General features: G+C 38.0%; 5 protein-coding genes across 7 annotated transcripts; 3 read left to right on the plus strand and 2 right to left on the minus strand.

Annotated features, from left to right (window-relative positions):
* Nucleotides 1-1201: 1201 nt before the first annotated feature.
* LOC125471481 lies at nt 1202-2416 on the minus strand. The gene has a single exon (XM_048571917.1). It carries the CDS (start codon nt 2414-2416, stop codon nt 1202-1204), a length of 1215 nt encoding a protein of 404 aa, XP_048427874.1.
* Nucleotides 2417-8151: 5735 nt separating this feature from the next.
* LOC103959309 (probable N-acetyltransferase HLS1) lies at nt 8152-9975 on the plus strand. Its single transcript, XM_009371661.3, has 3 exons — nt 8152-8440; nt 8699-8829; nt 8929-9975. The coding sequence occupies exons 1-3, from the start codon at nt 8255-8257 to the stop codon at nt 9788-9790; spliced, it is 1179 nt and encodes a 392-aa protein (XP_009369936.2). The 5' UTR covers nt 8152-8254; the 3' UTR covers nt 9791-9975.
* Nucleotides 9976-10129: 154 nt separating this feature from the next.
* On the minus strand, nt 10130-15050 carry LOC125471547 (aldehyde dehydrogenase 22A1-like). Of its 2 annotated transcripts, XM_048572081.1 has the most exons (15): nt 14906-15050; nt 14616-14778; nt 14484-14527; nt 14104-14208; nt 13722-13849; nt 13454-13576; nt 12893-13046; nt 12496-12599; nt 12324-12402; nt 12129-12224; nt 11872-12009; nt 11259-11474; nt 10977-11168; nt 10609-10752; nt 10130-10520 (listed from the first exon to the last, which is right to left on the minus strand). In XM_048572081.1, the coding sequence occupies exons 2-15, from the start codon at nt 14725-14727 to the stop codon at nt 10365-10367; spliced, it is 1791 nt and encodes a 596-aa protein (XP_048428038.1). In that variant the 5' UTR covers nt 14728-14778; nt 14906-15050; the 3' UTR covers nt 10130-10364. The 2 variants fall into 2 exon arrangements, with proteins under 2 accessions (XP_048428038.1, XP_048428037.1); XM_048572080.1 differs by lacking the exon at nt 14906-15050 and having other exon boundaries at nt 14616-14899.
* A 1880-nt stretch (nt 15051-16930) lies between these two features.
* On the plus strand, nt 16931-18775 carry LOC103959310 (universal stress protein PHOS32). 2 transcript variants are annotated; one of them, XM_048572314.1, is made up of 5 exons: nt 16931-17161; nt 17470-17574; nt 17716-17836; nt 18421-18539; nt 18650-18775. In XM_048572314.1, the coding sequence occupies exons 1-4, from the start codon at nt 16987-16989 to the stop codon at nt 18512-18514; spliced, it is 495 nt and encodes a 164-aa protein (XP_048428271.1). In that variant the 5' UTR covers nt 16931-16986; the 3' UTR covers nt 18515-18539; nt 18650-18775. The 2 variants fall into 2 exon arrangements, with proteins under 2 accessions (XP_048428271.1, XP_048428270.1); XM_048572313.1 differs by having other exon boundaries at nt 18421-18775.
* Nucleotides 18776-19211: 436 nt separating this feature from the next.
* On the plus strand, nt 19212-20611 carry LOC125471308 (pectinesterase inhibitor 10-like). Its single transcript, XM_048571585.1, has one exon. It carries the CDS (start codon nt 19411-19413, stop codon nt 20269-20271), a length of 861 nt encoding a protein of 286 aa, XP_048427542.1. The 5' UTR covers nt 19212-19410; the 3' UTR covers nt 20272-20611.
* The last annotated feature ends 301 nt before the right edge of the window (nt 20612-20912 follow it).

Consider the following 20912-nt stretch of genomic DNA (forward strand, 5'->3'; position numbering starts at 1 on the left):
CGTGTTAAGTTGGTGGAGCGGGTCTGGGAAGTGATCCGTCCTTGACGGGAATGTGACACTAATGCTCAGTACTTTGCAAGAGGAAGACAAAGCGTGATGATATTCACACTCATTTTTTATCTATGCTTAATATTGTTTGTATTAAAATTAATAAATCGAAATAAGCAAATCAAGATTTTTATTATGAGACCTGATATAAGAGGAGATATTTGGGCTAAATGGAGGTTTTAAAAGATATTAGGTACTAGTCGGCTAGCGGACAAAGATCTAACGCTTAGGCGTCTATTAACAGTTTTTTTTAATTTTTTTTTCTATTAAATTTATTATATAACATTTTATATAAATAATGTCTATTTATACTTAAAAATATATATAATTGTATTAGGATACATAAATTGCAAAAATAGAATGACATATAGATTATAAAGTATTAGAACATTGATCTTTCTCAGTAAAACGCAACGTGTTCGAATTCTAATCGCTTTTACGCGAGAAACGGGGACCACCCTCTTGCTAGTCTATTGTGAGGCTTAGCTCACTCTCCCCACCTCCTTAGTGTAAATAATATCATTTGTTTTTTTTTTTTTTTTTTTTTTTAAAAGCTCTCTTACAATTTAGTGAAAAATAAAACGCAGAATGACAATTATTTATTTTTTGTCTAAGTGAGAGTCGCAACCTAGACGGGCGTCTAGACAAGTCTAGGTGTCATTTCTTAATTTTCAAATCCTAAAAATTAATGTGGGCGATGGCTAGCCGCCTAGCGCCTAGGCGGCGGTAGGCAGAGATTTTTAGAACAGTACACGTATACAAACATGAAACAATTTGAATGAATCAATATATAGAAATGGTGTCATAAAATAAAATAGATACAAACAAAGAAAAAGGGAATACTTTCTTCATGCATTGACTATATATATGTGTGATCCTTATACCTCAATTTTCAAAGACCTCAATATTTAAATAACATAGTAGACTAATAATATCATTTATTTTATTTTGTAAATAAATAGATATTACACCCTTCCACTTAACACTTCAAATAAAAGTGATGGGAAACAAAAGCCATGTTCATAAGGTTTCATAAACAAACCATTTAAGCTACACCATAATTTAAATTAACCAACCCAAACAATTCACATACACAAGAATTAAAGCAGCAAAATTCTTGACACCAAAAGACATCAAATTTTCTTCAATTTAATCACATGAACCACTGGTGCACAGCAACTCCAAGATCCCTCAGCCTCCCATACAAAGCAATGCATTCCCAATAAGCTCTCTTGCTCCCACCATTCCTCCTCCCACTCTGCCACCATCCGTTGCTGCACTCCAAGAACAACTCGTCCACCAGACAGATTGTCCTCTTCCTCACCATGTCCACCACCACTTCCGCTTCAGCTTTCATCACAACGTAGTCCTCTTCCCTCACATTGTCTTTCAACCAATCCGATACGTCGTTTTCAGGGGTGCTTGAAGCCTTTTCGGGCTCTACCTCGAGGTTGTAGACCTCGAATTCATTGTTCATTTTCGGGTAGTTTTGATCAAACCATTCGATCATGCCGTGGTTTTCCTCGTTTAGGTCTACATTGACAAACACTCGGCGGTTGTAACTGTCAAGGGAAACACCTAACAACTCGGGGAGGAACTTGATTTTCTTCAAGTATTCATTCGATTTGGCCAAAACGAGCCTCGGCGGTTCCAGCAGCACGTCTTCCAGACCCTCTAACACCGTCTTCTTTTCCTCGGTTTCCAACTGACAAAGCCGCCGGGACGTCACGGGCAAGTCATAAGCCGGACTTATCTTCCTCATTACCACAAAAGTGGCAGCGTATCGGCAGAGATACACGATTTTGTAATTGGGTTTTGGCCTAAAGGCGTTCGAAGGGTCGTTGCTTATTGGAACGACAACAATGCCGCCAATCTTCAGAATGCGATCAGCAAATTTAGCATCGGCCAAGTTGAATGCGAAAACGAAATCCATAGACTCGTCCAAGAACGAGCTTTTCGGCACCGACTCCGAATCCACAACGAAATCAAATCCATTGAAATCAAAAGGGTGAAGATTTTGAAGCGTACCGGCATTGCCAGGAGCCACAATGAGAGATGTATCACCCTTTCTGCGGAGGCCTTCGCCGGCCAAATCACGAAAAAGCAGACCCAACTGCTTGAAATTGAAATTTTCGGATTCGAAATTCAAATCCAATCGGGAAACTTTTAATCCCCTCAGAATTGTTCCAATGCAGGGCAGTGTAAGAATAACTAAACCCAGAAAAACGGCGCACGGAATAATCCGCAATGCCTTGGAATCGGGAAGATTGATCACCAAGTAAGTCCCGGAATCCAATCCCATCTGTCCACCATGAAGGTGCTTCACCTTGTTTTGATCCTTGGCTGCAAACCCGTCAGCCAATTCCATTGCTCTGTTAATTTTCAACACTTTTGGTCCGAAAATCCCGCGAAAAGCTCAGTGAAAGCGCGGGATCCGATCGAAGAACAGTTCGAAAAGCCGGTTTGGGGAGTACCCAGATGCGGAAAAGTTTGAAAGATTGCAAGTTTGCAACGTTTTTCACGAAGGAATAGAAGGCAAAAAAACAATAGCGAAGAACATGATGGGATTTAGCGGGCGCAGAACCTGGCCGCGGTGTGATTAGCACCCACGAGAGCCACGAAGGAGTTTTTACACCAGAGAAGTAACAGCTGCCTCATCCTCTCAACCTCCATTGTCGTCGTCCTCTCTATCATAAACTCACTCTCTCCCCCCTCTGCCTCTCTTCGATTTTTTCACAAACCAGTGCGAGATTGGCGTTTCAGAATCTTACCCAGATGCTATTTTGCGACGGATCGTCATCTGAAAGCCAGCCGTTGTCGACCGGAGCGGCGATTGCGACGGGAGAGAGCGAGAGAGAGAGAGAGACGCTGGGAGTTTGTGATGAAAAAATAATGGGGTTGGAATTTGGTTGGTGGGATTGGAAAAAGAAAGGGGATTTATTTATACAGAGAAATGAAAAATTATGGGAGAAATGTGAATTTGCATTACCGTTGGAGTTTAAGCAACTTGCTATTTTTGCGATTTCTGTGTTTGGGCCGCGTTCGGCCCACCTAAATGTAGAAAATGGGGGAAAGACATTGGGATGGTTGAGGAAGAAGACGCGTTAAATATAGTGTTCTAGGTTGGCATGGTTTGAGTGGATTTGTTTTGTTGTTTAGGTTAAACTCAATTATGCGTTGTTTTGAGCATTGTGTGTTCCAAGATTGTGTTGCATAGAAGCTGACATTCCAAGTGGGAGTTTGTAGTTAGAAAGTTAGTTCAATCTTGAAGTTGACTCAAGTGACGAGGGAGGCAGAGTAGTGAGTTAGGATTATGATAGGTTTAGAAACAGCAACGAAAAGATGATGGGGATATCGGGTTCACATGATGCCAACCAAGTCAAGAAATTTCACCTAATTTTTAGTTTTGCACCCCTGAAGGAATTTAAATAATGTAATGTTGCACTGAGACTAATAGATGATATGTAAAATACATTCAAAATAACATATGAGTCAAGCCATATTTGTCTTAGAGAACATTTGAGTTTTTTTTAGGCTCTTACATACGTCTGTTTAATCACTTATGTCGTTTTCGTTTGATCTATTCAATCCAACGATTAAAAATAAAGAGGTGAGTGTGAGGAGTTAAAAATGGTGTGTGGAAATCACCTCTCTTATTTTATCAAATCCTGACTTCACCACCACACATATTTCAATTCCTTCCAATGCATCAAAACATGAAAATTTTAAGTTGTGTTTAGTGCAACTATATCAACCACTTTGGATACGTATTTGAATGTAATAATACTAATATGCTTACGTGCATATTCATAACTTTACTTACGATTTCAAAACATAGCTTCATTAGTTCTTTATTTTATTTTATTTTATTTTATTTTTTGTTGGTTGACAACGGAGCGTAAGTCCGAAAGAAAATGAAATATTACTACTATGGAATTTCTTTTCTTCTCTTTGTTGAAATACGAATATAGAACTTGAATTCCTCATGGAGGGCAAGACTTGGTTTTGAGCCTTGGAATTTAGAAATGGGTTTAGGGGTGGCTCGAGGCTCTGCAATGCCAGGAAAGCCGGTCCAATTTTAGTAAAGCCCATGAAAATTTGCAAGGAATTACAAGCCCAACACTAATTTGTAGGTGCTAAAAAGTTTGTTAGAGTGAAATTTCCACTAGGAGTAGATAATTAGATTGACAAACAAATGAGGGTTTTTAACTTTAATCTATTCGTACCGACAAAAATCCCGGATTTTTTCTGGTCCAAATTTATCTTATTTTACCGATAAACTAATGAATGAAGCTCTATTGAAACGACAATAATAAAAAAAATCCTTTTTGGCTTGAACAAGTTCGATTCTTGATGTCACTTGGTACTACAGTAATATTTCTTTACTTATAAGTAAAATGTCTTATGATCAATTCGCATCAAAGGTAAATTTGAACCACATCATGCTTAACTTATTATGAGGCTTAGTCCACTTCTCCATCCTTTAATATAAATAATATCATTTTTAAAAATATAAAAACCTTAAAAAGCAAATGTGACCAATTATATGATATCAATCTTATCTATGTAACTAGTTTTTCTTATATTGATAGGATAATTTATTCATATGCTTATTTTTACTACATATCTTTGAAAACTTTTTACCATTGATCTCTTTAATTCATTCGATTTGAAGACCAAAAATTAAAAGGCATGTGAGAAATAATAGCACTACCCATATTGATATGTGAACCCTTAATATCTCTCAATTAGCCTCCCCCTATCTCCCCCATTGCCTCACCCTTCCTCATCTCCATTCTCTCATTCGAGAGATTCTTCAGTGTTCCAAGATCATGGAGTGGTATATCCATTTTCTCCACTTATATGATGACACATAGTATACCATTCGTAGTCTGCGCATAATGAAAAATTTCTCCTCCTGCACAGTCTTGCAACTTCCATCCACACTCCAATGCAATGCAGTCTTCACCCGATTTTTCTAGTTTTTATTTGATTTGAGTTCGTTGGTGGGTATTTGAACCCAACAAAAAAAAAGATCAAATGAGTTTAAGCCCTAAACGAATAGAACCAATGGGAACGTACCTGATTATTTTATTCGGTTCACGATTTTTCAGTTTTAAGGGTGAAACTCATTTCCCAATTGATTTTATAAACCTCAACTTCCTCCGCAAATAAGTTTATCTAGAATACAAATTAGAACGTCATACTAAGCCTCGTTTGGGGGGTTGGTCTGGATAGCATCAAACGAGGCTTTGAGAAATGGACTGAGATGAGTAAGACAATACGATTTTGAGCCTATGCAAACCTTATCTTGTGTTTTTATAAATTTGGAGTGCATATAATTTTGTGAAGTGTTGATAACAACTCCAGAAAATATCCATGTTTAAGTTATTATTGTCTTGAGCCACCTACACATCTCTTTTCACCTCTCACACATCCTCTGTTAATTTTTGTTCTTAAATTTTTTTTAATTTATTCGATCCGACAATGATAAATTGAAAGAAGTGCGTGAATAGCATCACCATTTGGGTAATGGCTCGCCATAATCCTTACTCATGAAGTCAGGATAGGATTAATAGTTGAAATAAGATCAAGGGGCTATAAAACTTCAAAACCCCTCTCTGGTATGAGCATGAAAACAATTATACTATTCTTTGCTTTTAATATAAGCCTATTATTTACTTGTAGTCCTACGGTTTAATACATATTCTTTGTAAGGGGTCTTAAATTCGACTCTTATAAATGATGAGTAAGCTTTGAAAAAGAGTGATAGCTAGCTATGAGTTGGTTGAAGTCTATCTCTTATAACATTAATTTGTAGTGGAGTAAAAGGTGGGATATGTGAGAATATTGCTGTCGGGAACCCTCCAAAACGTACGTGTCGAATTGTGGGAGACTAACTCATGTACCACATTGTACTCAAACAACCTCATTCACACCTTCGACATATCTTTCTGGAATTTTTTCTGGCACTGATAGATATGTCAATTTCCTCGTTTCTGATAACGTCGGCACACAGCAAAAGGTAATGCGACCCCCTCCACTCATTACCACGTTGAAATTGCTCATGTAATAATTCTTTGCAGGTGCAGTTTTATAGCCCTAGATAGTTCAAAAATAATTACACAAGATTCTGTACACATTGCGCAACACGACGACCTCTCTGACTGTACGAGGCTACAAAACCCTAGCCAGGTCTGTGAGACAGTTAATTTTGAGATAAATTTCATCTTCTTACTGTCAAACTGGAACCCTAGTTACCAGTGCAATCCCATGTTGAATCCTGTATGAGCTATGTATGTGTGTGTGCTCGCGTGTTATGGAAGCAGTAACACGTAGACAGGCACTGCATTCTGCAGTTAAGTTACTGGAACTAGGGTTAAAAGGACAGAGAAAGCACTATTATAAACGTGAAGACTAATTTCAAAGAACAGCTATGATGTTATCTGAAACTGGTAGATCTGCACAGACATGTATAGCTCAATGTGATTGAGGTATTCCTTTTCACATGATCTCTTCTTCTACAGACTTGCTTTTTTGGTACATCAATTAAAGAAGTTGGTATATGATGGACGAAGAATAAAATTTTTTAACAGAATAAAACAATAGCATCAGTAAAAGCATTAGAATAATGCCAAAAGCAACAAACTGAACAATTCACATGCTAATCGAGCGAGTTAAGCAAGGGAATACACAATTAAAATGCTCATTGTTTACTCCATGCATGCACCTTCTCACATGCCCCCTCATGTAGTGACATTCAAGCCAAACATGTGAACCAGATGACATTAAATATTTGTAGTCGTTGAGCTTCACACTCATGTCAACTTGCTTTTATATCATGAAGGAATTGGTTGAGGTTCCACCTGAATTGATGATTCGTAATGGAAGGAGTAGTCTAACTCCTTTAAAGCCCATGTAAGGTTCTTTATTAACTTTCTGACGTGGAACAACCTTTCACATCTTACACGTTCTCACACGTATAGCAAAACCAGTGTTTTAAAAACCTCGCCCCAAGGCACACCTAGTCGGCTTTGAAGGCAGAGTGGGAGGAAAATCGCTTCTGTTTTTTGGGAGTGGACGAAAAACTCACCTAGCTTTGACGGGGTGCACCTAGGCATCCGAGGCATGCCTAAGGCATTCATTGAGCATCCTTGTTTTCCATTTTGAGTCTGCCTTCCCAAAGACAAAGATGAGTCGTAGGGCTTTTTTTTTCCTTTTTGATATTCTTTCTCTTTAAAGTTTAAAATGATCCTATTTTTCTAACATTTATTACGCACTATCTTCTTTTATGTTAAGTTTTATTTTTTATGTTATTGTTTCTCCTATGTAAGATAGATAAGCATCTTTAATTTTTGTTTTAATTTTTTTTATTTTTTGTACAAAGAAGCATTTTTTTTTTCCTGAATATTTTGCCAGAAGGAAAAAAGATAAACATCTTTTGTTTTTATTTTTTTAAAGTTTTATTATTTTCTTAAAGGAAACATTATTATTCTTATTTCTATTTTTAAGACTATCCAAATATTACCAAAACCTCTCATATATATATATATACACTTACTTAATATTCTAGATGTCTGATTCTACTCTATTTGTTTGATTGTTGATTAATTTGATTACTTGGTTAAACTTGTTTGTGATGTTGTTTGTGACTTGTGCACTTTTGAATAACAATGAATATTTATTTTATAAAGTATTATATTTATTTTATATGTTATATATAATTGTATATATTATATATTAAAAAATTTAGGCCTCACGCCTTCACCTAGGCAGGACTATCCATGAAACTTCTTGCCTAAGCCTTCGCCTTTCAATACATTGAGCAAAACTGAAGCAAAGAACGTGGACAACACATTATATTGAGTGATGTCGAGCATATGTGCTCATCAAGCTTTATGCACGGGTCAACCTGTTTTGACACAAAAACGATGGTTGAGGCTCCCCTCCAAAACTATTATAAGCTTATACAAGGTTCCTTTAAGTCATCAACATTGGACAGCTCTCAACCTCTTCACACAAACCATGAGGACAAAAGGAGAAAAGACAAAAAAGAAAACAAATCATACAATTGGTAGCTAGGGTAGCATAAAAGTATATATATAAGAATGCAACAAGAGGCACTTCATGAAAGATTCATCTACTGAAGATTGATTTCCACTTCACATCTAATAACCAACTTACTACTTTCAAAGCAAGAAAAAACATGGTTGAAATTGCAGATCACACCAAGGTTCTTATAAGGGAATTCAGTGAAGACACAGATATTGAAGTGGTGGGGAAACTAGAGAGGGACTGTGAGATAGAGTCTAAAAAGGGGGTCTCCATTTTCACGAGCATGATGGGTGATCCCTTTTGTAGGATTAGGTTCTACCCCCTTCATGTTATGCTGGTAGGTTAATTAGGGTTTACTATTTTCCCTCTTATATTTTGCCCAAACAGTATGAAAACCTTTTCAATTTTCATATATCACAATCATTAATGCTTTTCTATCTCTCTTCCAATAAGCATTTGCATGATTTATATATTTCTTGGAGCTAGCTACTTTTTATACAATAGTCCCTCTGTCCCCCACCCCTCCAAGGGGGTTGTTAATGCAAATGACCCGTAGCATTGCTACACCGTTAATATGTTTGAAAATTGCCAACAGGTAGCAGAGCTGCTTGAAAACGGGGAACTTGTTGGCGTGGTTCGAGGATGCATAAAGCATGTAGGGACTGGTTCCGGGGCAAGATACGTGATAGGTTGCATACTAGGCCTTCGCGTCTCTCCTATACACCGGTATTCTCCGCTTTGTTTTTCGGATAGCATAACAAAAAAACTGTTTTACAAATCATCCGTAACTAGACAACTTATAACTTTGTATGTTTTTCCGTTTAGGCGGATGGGAATCGGGTTGAAACTCATGAAGTCGGTGGAGGAGTGGTTGCTGAGGAAGGGAGCACAGTACACATTCTTGGCAACTGAAGAGAGCAACACCGCGTCCACCAATCTCTTCACTTACAAATGCAATTACAGGAAGCTCAGCTCGCTGATCATATTTGTTCAGCCAGTTTGTTCTGCTGTAGAGGATCCGATGCCTCGAGATATAAAAATAGAGAAGCTACATGTCGACGAGGCAATTTTCTTGTACAAAAGCAGGCTAAGGAGCAAAGACATATATCCAACAGATATTGACGTGATCTTGAAGGAAAAGCTCAGCCTCGGCACTTGGGTGTTCTATTTTGAAGAACAAGGCTGGATCAACTTAAACAGTGAGGAAAGTAGTAAGGACACCGCCGGCGAAACTCAAAGCTCTTGGATCATCTTTAGCATATGGAATACCTGTGAGGCTTACAAGTCTCATCCACTGAGATCTTTGCATGCTATTGCTACCCTAAGCCATGCAACGGAGAAATTTTTCTCCTGCCTAAATCTGCCAGTCAGTGTCTCCATGCAAAGCTCCTTCGGGTTTCTCCTTCTGTACGGGCTTCATGGAGAGGGAGAGAAAGTCGGGGAGCTTATGAAATCCGTCTGGAACTTCGCCTCTAGGTTGGGACAAACTGTGAAGGACAGCAAGCTGATTTTAACCGAGCTGGGGTTATGTGATCCTCTTATAAAGCATGTCCCTAAGGATTCCGATATGTCATGTATCGAAGATGTCTGGTACGGCAAGAGTTTGATCAACCACGCTGATGACAAAGATGAACTGCTAGTACAGGGATCACTTGGGAATGTGTTTGTCGATCCTAGAGAGTTCTAGGGTTGATTACTAGGCTCTGAGTGCCAACGTTCCAAAAACATCCCCAGCTGTTCAGCACACCAACTTTGTTGTTGTATTCATCTTCTGTTTTAGTTAGTTGGAATGGCATTAAACACTGAAGAGAGCCAATATCCTTAGGTTTTTCGGGTTGTAATGATTTTCGCACTTCCAGTTTTCCTTCTTCACTTCTCTTGTTTTTGTCTCTTGATTCTCATTTAATTTATCCATTCTTAAATTCTTATGACCAAAAACAAGGGCAGAGTGCGGATTGCGGAAGGAGAAAAAGAGAGTACGAAATCCTACAAAATACGTTTGTCGAGAGTACACCCTTAGTCTGCATTAAAATCAAAACTCATTGTTCCTTTTCTGCATTCGATTCAGAATACCTTTAGATGGATTTAACAAGACATTCTTAGGAGAGATGCACGCTGCGACTAAATTAGAACCAACAAAACAAAAGGGGAAGCGATTAGGTTGATGCTCCGTGATTATGTATTTCAACGGGAAACCAAAACCCGAGATATCTCTTAACTCTGTTAACCCATGAAAATGTTCCAATCCTCGTGTGCCAGGCTCAGTCATCTCTTCTCTTATTGTTAGCAGGAGAATTTTGCTCTGTAAGGATCTTTAGAACATTAACCAATGCTCGCAAGCGGTCCCAAATGTTCATGCCGTAGAGCGCTTCAACAAGTGATTCCTGGAATTCAAAGCCATTCTCCGCAACGGGATACTGTTGTTGGCCAAGTAACAAAATCAGTCAGATTTGTAGTTTTAATGTGCGAGAGAGATGACATTACAGTTCACTTTTGTTATCTGACCTGAATAGGCTTTGGTATCTTGGTCTTAATGTATGGCCACCATCTATCCTCGACAACTGATTTTACAAGACAACAAGCTCGCAATCCTTCTACACCAGCAAACCTTCCAAATCCACTGTCTTTCACACCACCAAATGGCAGGGACTGAAAATTTGCGAGAGTACGAGACATCTTTAGTTCATTGGATTAACAATGTCATCATGTTGAACAAAATCATAACGAGTTATGTTGCAACAAGGATACTTTTACACTTCAACCAAAGAGATCTCTGATTTATGACAACGAAAACCTTTCACCTTCAACCAAAAATGAAAATAACAAGGACGAAAACTGAAACAATATCAATTGCTAGCTGATAAAATATTTACCTGACACATGTACGTTGATGCAAAATCATTGATTGCAGCAACTCCACAGTGTATTTGGGAAGCTATCTCTTTTGCACGACGCTGGCTGCCAGAAAAAACAGCGCAGCCAAGACCATATTTTGAGTCATTAGCAAGCTTGACAGCCTCTTCATCAGTGCTAAATTTCATTATTGGCATGATTGGTCCAAATGCCTGCAAAAATGTAGAAGGCATTTCTCCATGTAACTAATTGGAGATGAAAGGTGCACCAGAAAATGCCACCAAACATGCGAATTTAGATACCTCCTCTTGCATCAACTTCATCGTGTGGTTTACATTTTCAATGACAGTAGGTGGGAAAAACTGATCAACTGCGCCTTCATCTATATGGCCAACACTTCCCCGAACAACAAACTTTGCTCCTTTGTCTAAGGCATCATTTACAAGGTTTTGAAGCCTTTCAGAGTGCTCTTGCAAACATATAGCTCCCATATCATACTTTCCAGTAAGTGGTGGGCCCTACAAATAAGACCAAATAATAGAATCACAAGTTTTAAACATTAAGTTCTTAAAACTGCTACTTGATCTCAACAGAATGCTTTACGTTATTCAAGATTATAGAATGCACAGCTCTTATTGGGCCCATCTATAAGTATACGTTGTATAACTGTCTCAACAGAACTAGCTGGTTAATTTTTCAGTATTTTTTTCCCGACCATTCCAGCCTATGTAATCACTAAGAACCTGGGAAGATGGGTCTGCGTCTGGCTGACATTGTAATTAAAAGGATATGTAGTGGATGCAACTGCTAACTGTGAAATCAACTTCAATGAAATCGCGAAAAAGAAAAAACAGTTGCAAAACAACCTAAAGATTCATTTTTTCATACCAAACATGCTGAAAGGGACATACTTACAGCAGAAACAGATTTTACAATCTTGGAAACTTGACTGACAAATGAAGAATAAATCTTCTCATGAACATAGAATCTCTCAGCCCCAGCACAGTTCTGTCCACTTGACTGTAGAACTGCCCTCACAGCAATTTGGGAAACCTAAATTGAGTAGTTAGGTTAAACAGTGTTCAGGAATACAAAAAACTATAATCCAAAATATCGGCAATTAAATGTTCATATCTGATGAAATACATGCAGAGGTAGGAAAAAAACCATACATGTTCCACATCCACGTCTTCACAAACAATGAATGCATCTTTTCCACCAAGTTCAAGTGTAACTGGTGTAAGATTCTCAGCAGCCCTTCTCATTATCTGCAGAAATAGCAGAAGTGAAAGTTGAAAGTGAGAAGCCTGTTCTAGGAATTAAACAAGAACAGGAAATCCATCCGATCAGGCAAAAGAAGAACATACCATCTTACCCACACCAGGCGATCCAACAAATATTATCTTGTCAACAGAAGACACCAGTGCTTCTCCAGTTTCAGCAAACCTAGTGAGATAGAAAAAGTTTGATCATAAGGAGACAGTTAAACAAGACTAGAGAAGTTAACAACCCCACTCCCAACTAAAAAAAAATCAATACCCTGTTACAACGTCAACTAAATTTTCAGGTGCTCCTACAGCAGCAAGGGCTGATTGGATTATTCGGAGGTAGAAACAACCAGACCAGGTTGCGTGTTCTGAAGCCTGCAATTACAAGCATATAACTGTCAAATTAACAAATAATCTTCAGAGCAATTCATTAGAAGATAAATCATGTATATATACTTTTTTTCTGAACCAGGTTTTAATGATATATAGCCTAAATCCCCAGCAACGAATAATAGCTAACACAGATATGGGGTGTTTACACAACCATCAAGTCGAATGGAATAAGGTGTTAGGGATATAGAGACAAGTGAATTGTCTTTCTAACAAAAAGTACAAAAGTGCAGCTAGTGATTAAATAAAATAACAGTGGCCATTCTAAAAATAACTACCTTAATCACAATGCCGTTTCCAGAAAAAACTGCTGCCAACATTGGATTAAAAATATTATGAAAAGGATAATTCCATGACACAATGGCACCAACAACTCCAAGGGGATGGAATTCCACTTTGGATCTCTTGTGAAGCATTGACCTTCCGCAACATCTGAAATTTTTTTCATGAGCAATAATCACAATACAGTACATTTATATGTCCATTGGTGGAAGTGAATCTATGTTGCCTAAAAACCATTAAAAAAATAAAGATAGAAGCTCCTTATATGGGTTAAAAAGCAAAAAAATGGATAGAAATGGTAAAATTGATTTAGTGATAAGGTGAATGCTCAAAAAAGAGTACAGTATAAGAAATCAACATTAACATAAAAAATTAGATTGTACTGATATCATTCAAGACAGCAAACATTGCGAAATGTATATCACTGATACTGCAATTAAATAAACCATGATGGAGATGGCCAACAAGGTATTTATCACAGCAGACTGTTATCTTACTCAAATTAACGGAGATCAGATAATATATAGAAAATGTAAACAAAGCAGAAGAAAAAATACCGGTATTCAGGCTTTAGCCAACGCTCACCCTCTGAAAGAAGCCAAGTGATCTTCTCACATGTTGTCATTATTTCACCTAGAGACGCATCTACCATAGTCTTTCCCGTATCACGTGAAGATATTCTAATCAAAATTTATGTGTGTAAGTACACAAACTAATCTCTTATAAAAACACAGTACATGTGGAACCCATGTATGAGATGAGAGAGAGAGAGAGAGAGAGAGAGAGAGAGAGAGAGAGAGAGGGAGATTTGAATAGAGTACTTACTCACATATAAGCTCTTGGTGTTCGATAATATACTTCAGCAGAATCCGGAGAAACTGGCGTCTTTGCTTGAAGCTACTCTTTGCCCACGCTTTTTGTGCCATTCTTGCTTGATCTACACGCTTCTTGACCTGACATTTACAAAGCGGAATTTACCAATTTTGTGATATTCTGATCTGGGTGATCTCCACCTCTTTTATCATTTGAACTTGTTTGTAAATGCAAAATTATGCACTATGCAGGCACAAAATCAAGCTCATCACTTAATACCGAATGGAACAATAATCTGCCCATTTAGAATTCAAGAAAGAGGAGTACAATATTAGAACACCCTACACATTCAATTGACCAATCCCCACATCCAAGCATGCATAACATGTCTAACCTCAACGGGTGTCAGTGCAGGGAAATATCCCAAGTATTTCATGGTTGCAGGCTCATAGCACTGAACCTTGGTCTCCGCTTGTGGTGTCCTTCCCCTCGGAGGTACCTGCACGGTAAAACCACAATGTGAGGCTAACCAAATGAATGCTTCACACAATCACATTCAATACAACTCAAACGACAAGAATAAGTGCAAAGGGAAACAAATTTGAATGCAATTACAAGCAATTTAATTACTTCCAAAACTATAACTAGATCAGATTAACCGATAAATGCGAAGAAATTAACTACAATCAAAGAACTGGAGACAAATGCTTACAAAATTTTACAAATTCTAATAACAAATACAATCAAAAGGCGAAAAATCTTTGATAAACTCACGTATATGAAACTGTTCTCCTGCGTCTGATTCCCGTCATCCAACACTGCCATTGATCAAACCACGCCCAATTAATCAATCAATCACACAATCTGGAGAGAGAAAGAAAGGGAGAGAGGGAGGTAGCAGCGTACCGTCAGAAGCATCGACATCGATAGAAGGCACGTTGTGGGGAATGAGCATCAAGAGGAACCTACAAACGGCGTAAGCGAATCCGAGGACGAACAGAGCCCACCAAAACGCCATCGTTTCGAAGCAGGACACAAATCAAACGCCCTTACGCAGGAGACGAGAGGGCTGAAACAAAAACTTGCAGTTGCGTTTTCTGGCTACGAAGAAAACAAAACGAAAACAGGAAAAACCGAAAAAGCGACGGAGAGAGATTCTCTGGGAGGAGTTGGCTTTGGAAATGGATCGAGCTTACTTGTTTACTGGGGCTCTTCTTCCACTTTCTTCGTCGGGATATTTTGAGATGGACGGCTACGATGACATCTGTGATTTGATCGGGTCAGGCTAGCTTCTGAGTTCAAGCTTTCAAGGGGAAGGACATTTTTTTTTTTTTTTTTAAATGGGAACTATTAGTGACAAGCCACAGTTATCTACTTATTTGGAGACTGAAAAAACTCACTCACACATGACCACAAGTTTGGCTTCCAAACCAGCAGTGAGTTTCGAACACAAAACCTTCAGTTTTTAGTTTGAAAAAAGCTTCGCAATCATTCCTTTACCACTAGGCCACCAACTTGTGGTTGGTACAGAAGGACTGGAGTGAGGGAGAAATGTTCGTGTGTGGATCCTCTAAACCACGTGTTTATTTGGTACAGCGCGTGAGGTACTAAATTTTGTAATACTATTTTGTAGCGGTTGGATCTTGGTTATTTCAAAGAATAAACCTCATGTCATTAAAATCAAGTGTTATCCATATTCATAGACCATAATTATGACTATTATCACAAATCAAAGTCTCTCTCTCATAACACATGTTTTAGATGCTTTTTCAAAATCACTTGCATTTTTATTAAGAATTAGTTACAAAAATATTTTCATAAAAAATACTTTTAATTATTTTAGAAGTACTTTTAAATCAACGGTTCAGACTTAAACACATGAAACTTGAAGCACACGGCCATAAGGTTCCTTACTGCTCTTGCTTTTCTCATATTCTTGTAGTAAGTAGCTTGAAAAACCAAAAACAAATTAACAAATAGCAAGAAACCATGTTGATGCGTTCATATTTACACGCTTAGATAAAACCACAACACGTCATGATTAATTAATAATGATATGAATTGATTGTATGTACACGATAAATAATGAATAATGCGTCATAAGATTTTTTTACATTTATTAGATTTGCAGATCACATCTTTCACATAAAGTAAAAGAACGAGATGCAAATAATTAGACATTATTTATTAATCATAATATGGATCGTTTATGTTTCTCACACGAATTAAATGAACAAGATGCAAGCAATATTGCCTATTATGATTTGAGAAGTGATTTTTCTGAACAATTTTCTCCCTTTATACATTCAATTATAATTCCGTACATTAAATTGAATAACTTAAAAGAGAATTAAATGACAAATCTAAACAATTGAGGATTTAGGAATAGGTTTCTCTCCCTCCTATTCTCATCCCTTTTTCTCTCATTCTCTCACAATTTGCCTTTTGTCTTATTATCTTTATAAAAAATTCAATATAAAATATTGACGTGGTTTAACTATAATCGTTCAAATAGGATGAAAAAGAATAAGAGATATTATAAAAAGAGAGAATCCTCCTTCGTTTCACAAACAATGGTTATTATTTATTAACAAAGGAAATTTAGAATATTAAATGCTCTAGAACACTATGAAAATCTCCAGGTTGCAGTCTTTGCTTTGAATCTCAACCTTGTAAAAAAATAAAATTTTAACGAAAAGTTTATAGTACTGTTCACTTTAACAAAAAATTACATTTTTACACTAAAAAATCAATCATAGTACTATTCATTTTACCATTTATTTTATCTTTATCGTTAAAACTCAAAATTTTCAAGTTATTTTTATTAGTTTTTCTTATAAAAAAAAAAGCCGGAATCAAGCCTTCCATTTGAAACTCATTAAAGCAAACGACATGTCGTTTCAGTTACGCGCGTTTTGGGGCGAAACACTCCCGATCCCCAACACAGTGACACATAACCATTTTAACTTATCAACTGTCATTAATCAATCGTGTCTTATTCTCATAATTCGAAGCAAAGACAAACAATATCACTTCCCCAAAACATCCACCGTCCGATGCCTGTTCCCAATTCTCGGAGCCCCACACATAAAACCATCCAACGGCTAGCATAAACTACAAGTGGAGCCATCACATCGTTACACGTACCCGAGTTCCCTCAAGGTGGTCATTGCATAGAGAGCTCTTCTTTCTCAGGACTCCGTACTTTCGGTGTTGTTTCTGACCAGCTTTCCACAGAGAGACAGAGAGAGAGAGAGAGAGAGAGAGAGAGAGAGAGATGGAAGACAGGAGAGTAGGAGTGGCAATGGATTTCTCGCCGGGCAGCAGGGCAGCCCTGAAATGGGCTGTCGAGAACGTTGCCCGGAAAGGCGATCACCTTATCCTGGTGGTGGTCCGGCCTGAAGAGTACTACGAGCAGGGCGAGATGCAGCTCTGGGGCGTGACCGGTTCACGTACGCCTCCCACTCTCTCCTTCTCTCTCTATAAATTTATTTATAGATCAAGATTTAAACTTTCTCTCTTGCTTTTGTCATTTGTTTTTTATTTTTGGGTTTTGTTTGTAATGAGTGTGACTCAATTTTCATCACTGATAAAAAAAAAAACTGAAAAATACATAAAACTATGGTGGTCTCTGATCAAGACCTTTTGTTTCAAGTTTGGAAAATTTGCGTTTAGTTTTTAAATTCGATTTGTGGGTTTTGTTTGAGATTATGAGTGCATGCATGGTGATTAGTTGATAAATCGATGGACTTGTTTGCAGCTTTGATTCCTGTGAAGGAGTTTTCTGATCCCAACGTTATGAAGAAGTATGGAGTGAACCCTGACGCTGAAACCATCGACATCGCCAACGGTGCGACGCAGAAAGAGTATAGAAATTGATTTCTTTTAATTATTATTAATCTTGAAGAATCATACTAATTAAGCTATGTTTTGATGATATGATTAAAAAAAAATTGATAACTAATAAGTGATGTGATAATTAATAATTATTGGGCTGGATTGGAGCAGGTTACCGTGGTGATGAAGATCTACTGGGGCGATGCCCGTGAGAAGATTCTTGACGCTATTGACAAGACCCCCTTGAGCTTCCTTGTTATTGGAAGCAGAGGCCTTGGCAAGATTCAGAGGTACATATTCATATACATTGCAATTCATAGCATGTTTTCGATTTTAATTTGAAATGAATTGCACCGTGCAAAAGTTGCAGTTAACTTGATAGTTTAATGAACAGAGAAGCTGTGTCACTAGTACTACGGTTTAGTAAGTGAGAGGTTATAGGTTAGACTCCCTGAATAACAATCGAGTTTGATACCAATTTATTATGTTGGCCAATTGTGTGGCATAATTCAAATTTTCCACCCCTTTGGTGTAAAATAGCTTTGTGTATTAAAATGGACAGAGGAATTGTAAGTTTAGGGGTGGTTTTTGAAATTTTTTTATGATACGTCTCCTAAATTTACAAGTTAACTGGCTAAAAACAGACTTAGAATTTCTGTTTGTGTTTTGGGATTTTTGTGCACATGTGGCGGAGTTGGTTGAGGATGTCATTCTTTTCCATGGGAAATTATTCTAACTTTTTTAAGAATATGCTTTTAAAACAATTTGAGCAACCCCAAACCAACTAAGGAATCCCCTTTAGTTGACTCTATGTATCTTTGGATTCAATGTTTAGGATTATGATTGGATTTCGACGTGCTTGTTGTTTTCGCAGGGTTATAATGGGCAGTGTCAGCATCCATATCGTAAATAATGCTTCGTGCCCGGTTACCGTCGTCAAGAGTCACTATGAGTCTCATGACAACTAAATCCTTTGTCCTCAATGCCTGCTTGGTAAATAAGTAGAATGCATCTATTGCTTCCTTTCCTGCAGCTGCAAGCCTTTTAGTTTGCACAAGATTTAGTTTTTATCTGAATAAGATCTAGTTAACTTATGGTTTCAGCTGTTTGTTGCTGTATGTTGGAGTTGGACAAATTTGATGTACGTATATCGGTACATTATATGCATTTGCTACCGTATATAATGTGAATTCAAGTTGTAGTCCAAGATGTTGATTTTCTTCCCAGAATTCAAGGTCTGATTAACTAAAGTTTCTCAGGTTCAGCAATCTACATCCAGTAAAATTAACAGGATAGTGGTTTTGACACCTTTTTTTTTTTTTTTTTTTTTTTTTGTGATTTTTTTTATATTTATCTATGCACACCAAACTGAATATCTTTTTATTTTAGTTGAAGAGCTTAAGCTAGTTGACCTTGTGTTTAGCTCAGGTGGTGAAGAACAAGGAAGAGTAAAGGGTTAGGGTTAGGATTAGGATCGGCCAGGGTTCGGGGTAGTATATTAGGGTTAGGGTCGGTCAGGTTCGATTCCCTTCAATGTAACAACAAAAACGAGCTTAAGCTCTTCTTTTATAAGGTATGCAGTGCACAAAATAGCCGAGTAGAGAGAGAGAGAGAGAGAGAGAGAGAGAGAGCATCCACCTATTATGGGAGATTGAATTCTAGTCCCCTAATTTGAAAGCCAAAACTGTGAATACAAAAAATGTGTCAAGTTAAATTCCATTGATAGCCAAACAATCCGCAAACTAAGGCATTATTCACCAAACACACACAATGGTTATTATCTTGTTTCAAAAGCCTCCCATTCTTTCATTTTCTTCTCTTCTAGTTCCTTCCACCAACCCTGCAAACAAATTCAGAAACAAAAATGGATCCAAGGTGCTATACTCAAACGCCTCTCATCATCTTATTCTTCTTCATTTTCGGCTTTAACTCCGCGCACGCTGTATGCAAGCCCCGGGATTTGAAACTGAGGTACCTAACTATTCCCTCTCCATCACCAAGTTCTCCTAACTCGCAGGCTTCCGTGCCTCCTAGTAAGCCACATCCGGGTCAAGTCTTCCCTTCGTCGCGGCCAGCAGGCCCTCCACCAACCCGTAGTCCTACTCCGGCCCCAACTCCCTCCCCAAACCCTCCTTCACAGGCTCCACAAGCATCACCCCCTGCTGGCAATTCAATTTCTCCATCTTCCTCCTCATCCTTTCTTCGCCGTTCTTCTGACAGCCCACGCGGAAACCTCTTTGCGCAGCCTTTTGTTCTCAACACGGCCTCATCATCAACCCCACCTAACCCGGCGATCCAAGAACTATGCAAAAACACCGACTACCCTGATCTTTGCATCTTATCCCTGACACCTTTCCAACCACCCAAGGTTGACCCCGTATCCGCTCTTGGGATGACAATCAAGGCTTGCACCGCACACGCCCAGATGTCTCTAGCCGCAGCCTCAAAACTTGTGACGATGCCTAACACTGCACGTGGAACGATTGCTGCGCTCAGTGATTGCAAGGACTTGTACTCTGATGCCTTGGACGGCCTTCAGAGCGCCATTGATGCAATCCAGAGCCGCGACATTGGCACGATTAATAGCATGCTTAGCGGGGTGGTGACCGATGCTGTGACGTGTGGGGATGGGTTTGAAGGAGAGCAATCTCCGCTGGGTGATTACGATGACAAACTTCGTAAAATGGCCAGCAATTGCCTTGCCATTGCTTCCTTGATTAAGTGATGATCAATTGATCATGATCTCTCTCTCTCTCTCTCTCTATATATATATATATATATCTCTTCAGTTCCTTCCAATTTGTTTTGTGCTGTTTCTTGTTGTACAAGAAAAACATTACATAGCTAGCAAATTGATAAGAGTAGAGATGTAGGAGTATATAAATTAAAGCTTACATTTTTGTACCGTAGCATGTATTATTTGTCTTTATTTTTTGAGAAGCATTACACCTAGCCTATAGGATTTACTTGTATATATGCTATTATGCAAATTCACTTTAATCTGTATCACATTCGTTTGGGGGTAGGGATTTGAAACTCGAAAGAATGTGTTTGAATAGGGGATCTCAAACCAAAGGATTTGGAGTATTTAAATTTTGTGGTTGATGTTTCATGAGATTTTAATAATATTAATTAGTTCATTGAATCCACATATATTTGATTATTTAAGGATATAAATTTTGAAGAAAACTATTTTTAGCACTCTTAAAAAGGTCTATTACGTTTGTACACCTCTCTTATTAGAAAAGTAGGGAGTGATGTTCGTAGAGCAAGTGAAAAAAGGGAGAGTTGTACTTCGAGAAGGAGGTGGATTGTGTGCCCTCCCATTTCCATACTCTGTCCATGCCTTTCTGTTTGTGTGATTAT

This window comes from the organism of the source record quoted next, unplaced genomic scaffold (genome assembly GCF_019419815.1).
Source record: "Pyrus x bretschneideri cultivar Hongxiangsu unplaced genomic scaffold, Pyrus_bretschneideri_v1 Contig6, whole genome shotgun sequence".
NCBI classification, from domain to species: Eukaryota; Viridiplantae; Streptophyta; class Magnoliopsida; order Rosales; family Rosaceae; genus Pyrus; species Pyrus x bretschneideri.